Raw genomic sequence first — 8,209 nt, 5'->3', positions numbered from 1 at the left:
GATTGCATAATCTCTAGGATTCCCAGGAAAAGGATCCGCCGAATCCTTTTCCTTTAAATAATTCATCTAAGTTGACTACTTACTTTCCTGTCTCATTCCTAGGTCAAGATGCATAATTGACTGAAAGGGATCATCTTTAAATCACTTCCACCAAATCCACTCAATTACAAAATTCAGATATTTGAAATTTGATTTAACTGCTAAAGTTATTATAACTTTTAAAAAGTCCATTGTTTGTATCTGTTGGATCTAATTTTAAGAACCCGGATTTGAGGATTAAATGAATTTGGTAGAAGAAATTTGGAGATGATCTTTTTCCCTTTGGCCCCTTCAAATTTCGTGGAGCCCATGAGCCATTTGGCCTAACCCTCGATTGGAGATGATTTTCGAGCTATTTTTGATCCTCTAGACCATTCGGTTGGAAATGGCCTAAGGGCTCTCATCGCATGCTAGAGACTTACCAACTCCATCCATGAAACAAAGTACCATGTATCATACCTCCCAGGTTTTTGTTGCCTTTTCATAGGAGAAAGACTTATATGGTACAAGCAAATCATCATAAATTTGCAGTAGCGTTCAGTGCTGATATAATATAAAACATGCAAATTTTATTGGCATGGAAGACAATATAATATTGTGCTCGTGTTGTGCTCGTTGTTCGTTTGTATTGAGAAATTCAAAGGTTAATTTTATATGTAAAAATTGAGAAATTCGTTCCATTCAGTGCTAAAACGAAAAACCAGGTAGGGTTTGTCCCGGTATTAAAAGCCAGTGGGCGAACAAAAACCTAATAACTTTCCTTTTCGGAACGTTATCCTCCCCCGAGGGACCAAACTTAAGTCGCTTTGTTGGTTTCTAGCTTTATTGATGAATGCGGTACAGCAGTTGAAAATTCAAAACAGCAGTGCCAATGGGCTATGGGGCCTCCTCGGTTTGGCAGGATAGGGAATTTCATATCTCTTACGAGAATTACTTACATAACACGATTGCAATGTTAAACGCCAAATGACGGAGAATCGTTTCATACAAGTTTTTTCTTCACGGGACCACGGCCCTTCCTCAGTCTTTCAAATGTTGTTCCAAAGCAACTTGTTTGTTGGGTCTAGTCATCTCACACACATAATTGAGATCCTTTTCGAAACTCTGTGTACGAAGTTGCTAGACCTAAAAATCTAAAACATTCATTTTAAACCTTACAGTCCTCATGAGTTTTATTTCATTGATTCACTTCACACAAGCCAAAAAGTCTGAAACTTTTTCTCGTTTATGACCCGAATCTTTAGATCTTTAAACTCGGACCACATAAATTCAAAAAGAGTCTCGATTCTCACAAATAAGCTCTCCCAATAATTAATTTCATCATCGATGACTTTTTTTATCTTTTCTTAATATTGCAAAATTAAAAGAGGAAGATTTTAAAAGTAGAACCGACTTGATTCCAATTAATTTTAAAAATCATAAACAGCTATGAAAACAATACGAGTTTTAAGGAATAATCATTTTGGTATCTCTTAATAGAAAGGACGTGCGGGTCATAATCCATGATTAAGGTGACTAATATTAATTAGCAATTCTTAATGCTTTGTTGAGTTGTTTCACATGCGGCCCTCAGGTGCCCGGCACCAGCTGATATTAATTATTTTATTCATATATTTTAGCAAATTATGCATCAATTAATCAAATTTATAAAATTCCTTCTGTCCAATCCTTCCAAATTAGGGTTTCTAAATTTCTGAGCATTTATAGCTTCAAAATTCTCAATCCCTCCAAAATTCAATTTCTCGATATTTGGTGTAAATCCAGGAGAAAAATATATACACCTGCACAAGTAAGAAATAATAATTAATAAATAATATGAACAATCGAAACAATTAATCAACAACGAAACAACTAACCTGGATAAACGGAGCGAACGGAACGAACGTGCGGAGACGGATAAACGGAATGCGTCAAAACTAACGGAGTACACACGCTGCTGATCACAGAACGGATAACAGTGAAACGGAGACGGTGAAGAATTGGACCGGAATGCGAATCCAAATTTTAACGAATGCGATCGGTTAATTTCAAATTTAATTTGGGGTGCTAAAGAAATTTGATGCTCATAAGGAAGGCTAATAAGGTCCCAGAAAGCTTGGAGTCGCCAACAACAATGGCGCGCCAATCGATACATATTTGTGTATTTATATATACAGAGGGAGAGTCATAGCAGCTAAAGGTTTCATATGTAAATCCCCCTAGCTGTTGGAGCACTTCGGTCAACCAGTCGGTCAGATCACTCAGGCTTCGCCGGATCCAGACACGTCATCACCGCCGAGCGCCGCCTCACCTCGACGGCCGGAAAACTGAACAATTTGAAGAGGAAAGATAAAAGGCACCAAATCCGACTCGATTGTTTTTTTAAATTTCAAAATTGTTTTCCGATTATTCGTTGGACTTAGACATGGTGGAGAGCCGGCTGGGGCGGGGACGGAAATCGGCTCTTCGCCTCTGGCTGTGGGAGGAGGGGCGGATCAGAGCGGACAAGGCGCGCCTCACGAGATCGCCTTCGACTCCGCCGATTCTCACGAGCGAGTTCGTCATCGCGGATCTGCGCGCGTTGAGTCGGTTCTGCGAGTAGGGCGCGGAGGCGGTGACGTGGGAGTTGTTCTTGTGGAGGCTGCACCGGAAGGAGCCGGGGTGCGTGGTTGGGGAACACATACAGGAGCGCTTCGGCTGACTGATATTCCGGCCGCTCTTGACGGCGGTGTGGTGGTGGTGGTGGTGGCCGCCGGTGCCGCGCGGCGAGACGGAGATGGATCGGCTGGGGGAGGTCGGGCGGTCGAAGGAGAATCGTACGGACTGGGCGGAGGGGGCCGCGGTGGCGACGCTGAGGCGCGGGGGGGAAGCGGCGCGGTTGAGGAAGGTCGAGGAGCGGGAGGAGAAGCTGGAAGTGGAGGAGGCGAAGGCGGAAGCAGACGAGAACTGAGTGCTTTGAAACCTTCCGGCGGGTGGAGCGGAGCGGATGACTGGCCCGCAGCCGCTTGTCGTTCTTCTAGAAGTAGCTGCCATGTTTCCTGATCAGGTTGAGGTTTTAGAGAGATAAAGTAAGAAGAGCGGAGGAGAGAGAAAGAGAGAGGATTTTTTTTCTTCTAAGCTGCGTTTCGCTGCCCAATTGTTCAAACCTAGCTTCACTCGAGCTATGTATTTATAGGTGAACGGGGAGGAGAAAATGCTTCATCTCCCGCGATATTTTCCTTTCAATATTTCGATAGTTTTTATTAAATTCGCAGTTGTACCCCTATCTTTTGGGTTATTTGCGTTGTGGTACTACGACTGCCACGCGTGTTATTTATTGTAATTAATTTGTAATTTTTCGTTTTCCATATAATGCTATGGATTTCTAAACATACACAGTTAAGTTCAACAATATATTTGTTAACTATTGACTAATTAAAAAGAGAGTAACACAATTGGACACAATTTTTTGTCTATAACCATTGTATACAACACAATTCTTACGATGCTCGATTATATAATCAAACAGTCACAATTTTCATGGTATTGTATGATATTTCAAGTTTACTACTAACGTTTATTCGTTCTAACTTTCTCATATAGAGAGTATGCGATTTAGAGAAGGCAACATTTACAATGCCCCTTGCATAGATGGAAATAATTTAATTTGTGTAATTCTCTAATGCAATTAATTAAGACTCGTTTATAAATGTTTTTGAAATAACTGAAAACGTTTTTAGATAAATATTTTCAGGTTCAAAAGCACTTCAAGTGTCTTTTAAGGATTCACTTGCATTTCTACCGAATATTGGTTCTATTAACATTTTCATCAAAAGAGTTTTCAATTATTTTGAAAATACTTCCAAACGAGTCGTTAATTATTCCTTTAAAGCTTTTGATCAAGTACAAAGTATCTCCCTAATTTTACTTAGCCACATAAACAAAAGATTCCTTAAAGACGAAGGATACATTTGCAATAAAACGTCAAATACCAAAAAGTTTGGAGACCATTCAGCAAAAAGGTTTAACCTAACCAGAGTAAATAGCTAGGGTTTGGTTAGAATAAACTGGGTGCGCAGGTTAAGAGATCCGTTTGACGGTTTGAGTTACCAACGGTTTCGACGCCAAGCTATGGGCCGCGCAGCCCGCAGAGATGCAGTCACGCGCCAACCAATAAAATATGAAACGGCAAAAAAGGAGGGGACCGTCTAATGCACTAGGATTATCTCCTTTTCTTTTTCATTTTGCCGTGATTTAATCGTAACCATTCAAATAAGAAGGGAGGGAAGGGGAGGGAAAAAAAAGGGGAGAGAATCATACTCCCCGTTTTATTGGACAACTTGTCAGACCAGTCAAGCGGTCTCTGTCTCCCACGTAGTTCCGTCTTGACACGCGCGAGCGCCACCACGTTCCAGGTACGCTGTAATACTTTTTCCTATTTACTATCAGCCCCCGGTTTTGCTAAGAATTTATTTTTTATTTTTAAATAATTAAAAACGTGGCAGAGATATTCTCTGCGAAGATTAACAAATTAATTAGTTTGTCTAATACGGAGATTAGCGGGTAATTTGTTAATTCTTCCATAACCAATTTCTTTGAGAATTTTACAACGCATTATTTTACACACGGTATGTCTAAGTGCATTGGATTCTATTTTTTTTTTTTATAAATGATAATGTTAGTGGAGAAAATGCAGTAACTAACCCACGTATTTTGTAAATTTAGTTTAGAAATATGGTATTTCTATCATTATCTATTCCATTCAAGCCATGAAAAAGCTAATTAATACAAAGAAATGAAATATCCCCCACAAGAAGATCACCAATTAGAGTAGTATGCTCATCAAACCAAGTACAATCGTCTCCACAATAGAGAGCAAAACGAGCTAGTGTATGACCTACCGAATATAAAAGTTTGAAAATGATTATAGAGATTTGAAAATGAATTAAAACTTATATGATTCATTAACGATTCAATGCAACTTTTTTATTTTTAACTAAACAATAGTATTTACATTAAGGGAGTGGGGAATAAGCTTTATAATAAGTTTGTCATAATAATGTGGTTCAACTCTATCATTAAAAAGAATTGAACCTAAAACCTCACACTTACAAGTAAAGATGAATACTACTACATTATAGTACTAAGTGACTATTCAACTTAATATAGCATATTATTTTACTAATATTACAGCATATTATTTTTATAAATGGATTCGAATTTTGCATAATTCAAAAGGCAGATATTTTGTTTATTTGTTTTTCAATTTGGTTGGGATCTACAGAAAAAAGTGTTTAAAGAAGATCATGTGATGTCTTTTGATTATTCCCGAGATATGGAATCGATCTGGTTCTGGGGAGCCTGCAAATGGGAGAAAAGGTGTATGTTGCACACTTTGCATTGTGGTGGGGGGAACATATGGAGCTCTCGCCATTCTTGCAGTTGCATACGGTGCTCCTTGTCCTCACAATTGGTCAAAATTTTATATTAAATCCCTATTATTTAATTGGTTAACAAAAGTACTAGAAACACGAATCTATGTACTATTTTATGTTTTATAATAAAAATCGACTATCGAGTTAATATATCTTACTTTTAAAACGTATTAATATAAAATAAATTAATCTATTATAATTTGAGTGAAACAATAAAAACTTGTGGTTGCAAAGACTATGCACTCATTCTATGATCTCTATTATTGATTAACAATGTTAAGTTTATGACAACAAAGTTCAGGAGGGTTAAATTTAGTAATATGTGCCAATAAATGACAGATGTGACATAAATGATACAATCAAAATGAGTGCAAAAGATTTGAACACAGATGCATATTGGGAGAAGGTGGTCCTATGACTAATCGGAGGCTGGGAAATAATTATGTGAATGTTTTCAGGGGACTCTTTGAATGTATGGTACGTATACCTTTTATGCCCACTTAATGTTTGTTGAAATCTTTGCTAGACATATATCGACAACACTCGATGAATGTTACTCTTATGCCCAAGAAACCAAATGGGCAGTTTGACAAAATCCTGCAAATATGTCGACATAATCGAACCGTCTATTTACTACAAATATGACAAAGTTGAAATCAAACAATGCAATTTGATAAAAAGAAAAAGGAAATCAAATAATGGAAGTAGGAAAACGTTTTATGCCCGAATGACTTCTGGAACGCATCGCATGCATGCCTTTTCACTTTTTACATTTACCTCTTTTTCTTTATTGTCTTTTAGAAAATATTCTTTTCTTTCTTTTTGCTAATTTAATTTGCTTGTCGACATCGCAAATAACTTAGTATAACAAAATTTATAATTACTATCTAAATATAAATTATATAATACGTGTTCTTAAGAAGTCTTTTCATTTCCATCTAATCAAATATAAGTTGCATTCTTGGTCCCAAAGGCTTGTTCATATTTCATTGGCCATCTTTTTTCTTTTTCTTTATTTATTATTCAATATTATCATCTCAATATGTGGATTTTAGAGGATAGAAGGAAGGTAAAAAGGATGGCCAAACCTTGACTGAGATCCACTAGTCTCTATGTTATTGATAAAATATATATATATATATATATATATATATATATATATATATGTATAAAGAAGTTTGTAGCTCAAGGTAGTGATGTGCCCTGGCGTCCTCCGCTTCTTTCTTGCGAACATAAAACTCACTTCTAATTGAACCCGTGACGAACCTATGTAATCGTAGAGCTCTCCTGCAGATTCAAGAAAGGATGACCCATGCAACTCCTCCAAATGTGCAACCCTACTTGAGCACCTCGCTTTCTCCAAACACCATGCATGCGATAACTTCTCTGGTCCAAACTCAACCCACGATAACCTTCTCCAGCGAAGAACCAGAGGAAAATTTTCAGAAAGTTATGAGATCTCAAACTTTTTCATGGATATCATCGAAAAAAATTCGTTTGATAAGGTCTACTAGACCCAATTCATGATTTTTTTTTTCCACAAACTACTTATTAAATGTTATTTTTTCTTTTTTATTGGTTAGAATTTTCCGAATTTTAATTAGTTTAGGAAATTATTATTAAAGGAAAACTAATGAAAAGGAAAAAATAAAGGGCTTGAAAACTAATGAAAAGAGCTTGAAAATTTTGAGTTTTAATGATAAAGACAAAATAAATGATAAAGTGAATAGTATCAGGATTGACTTTTTAGTGTAAAAATGTGATTTTTCGTTAAAGTGAACAGTACAAAGAGCTTTTCGTTAAAGTTCCATAATCCATGTGGTGCTATTTAATTAGGCATGTGGAGCTACATGTGTCGTGTGACATTAACATAATATTTAACGCAAATAAACGGAAGGATGTCATTGATTTGAGGCACTCATATTCATGGATTATATTGATCGATTTTCATTTTTTGATATCATGTTGATGAGATATGTCAATATTAGATACCATTTGTGATAAAAACATGTATTATATTTTCTTTTGTTAATTTAACTATACATTTATTGATACCATGTAGTCTTCGTGTGCTTGTTACTTGGTCATGGTATATTGAGGCAGTAAAAGAATGAGCTCAAGCTGACACAAAAGTAGATAATTAGATACACCTATATCTAGCAACAAAATTAGTAATATAATTACTTTGGTTTGTTGGTTTTACGTAAGGGTATAGGTTAGAAAGGGAAGAGATCATCTCCGGATCTTTCCCACCAAAGCCCATCAATCAATTAATTTAGGCTCTTGAAATTTGATCTTACGGTTAAAATTATTATAACTTTTAAAGAGGACCCCTATTTGTAGTCGTTGGATCAAATTTCAAGAGCCCAAATTAATTGATTAGTGAGCTTTGGTGGGAGACATCAGGAGGGGTTCTCTTCTTGGTTAGAAATTTTACGTGCACTCTTCCGCAGCTTGTTAGTTGTCACACATATAATAGTGTCTTAATTATTTAGGAATTAGCTAGTAATTAACAAGAAACTTTTCAAGGTGCGCAGAACACGAGGCGGTACGCCACATGATCATACAATTGGAGGGAAGTTTTTTTTCGAGTATTGCTCCAATTGTATAATAACATGTAGCCTATCGCCCCGTGTTTTAGACACCCTAAAAAATCTCTTGTAATTAAGAGTGAGTGAGGTGAAAAATCCAACTTATCGAGTCTCTCTAATGAAAATAACAAATGAGGATACTGTGGACGAACTTGAAAGAAGGACAAATTTTGTCAAAGCTTTTAC

General features: G+C 36.7%; 1 protein-coding gene across 1 annotated transcript; it reads right to left on the bottom strand.

The window, feature by feature from the left end:
- Positions 1 to 2,123: 2,123 nt before the first annotated feature.
- On the bottom strand, positions 2,124 to 3,172 carry LOC103417967 (uncharacterized). The gene has a single exon (XM_008356124.4). It carries the CDS (start codon positions 3,049 to 3,051, stop codon positions 2,425 to 2,427), a length of 627 nt encoding a protein of 208 aa, XP_008354346.2. The 5' UTR covers positions 3,052 to 3,172; the 3' UTR covers positions 2,124 to 2,424.
- Between the last annotated feature and the right edge of the window lie 5,037 nt (positions 3,173 to 8,209).

The sequence above is a fragment of the Malus domestica genome, chromosome 02 (assembly GCF_042453785.1).
Source record: "Malus domestica chromosome 02, GDT2T_hap1".
Lineage (NCBI taxonomy): Eukaryota > Viridiplantae > Streptophyta > Magnoliopsida > Rosales > Rosaceae > Malus > Malus domestica.
The sequence above is the reverse complement of the archived record's forward strand: the minus strand, read 5'-3'. Positions and strand labels throughout refer to the sequence as shown.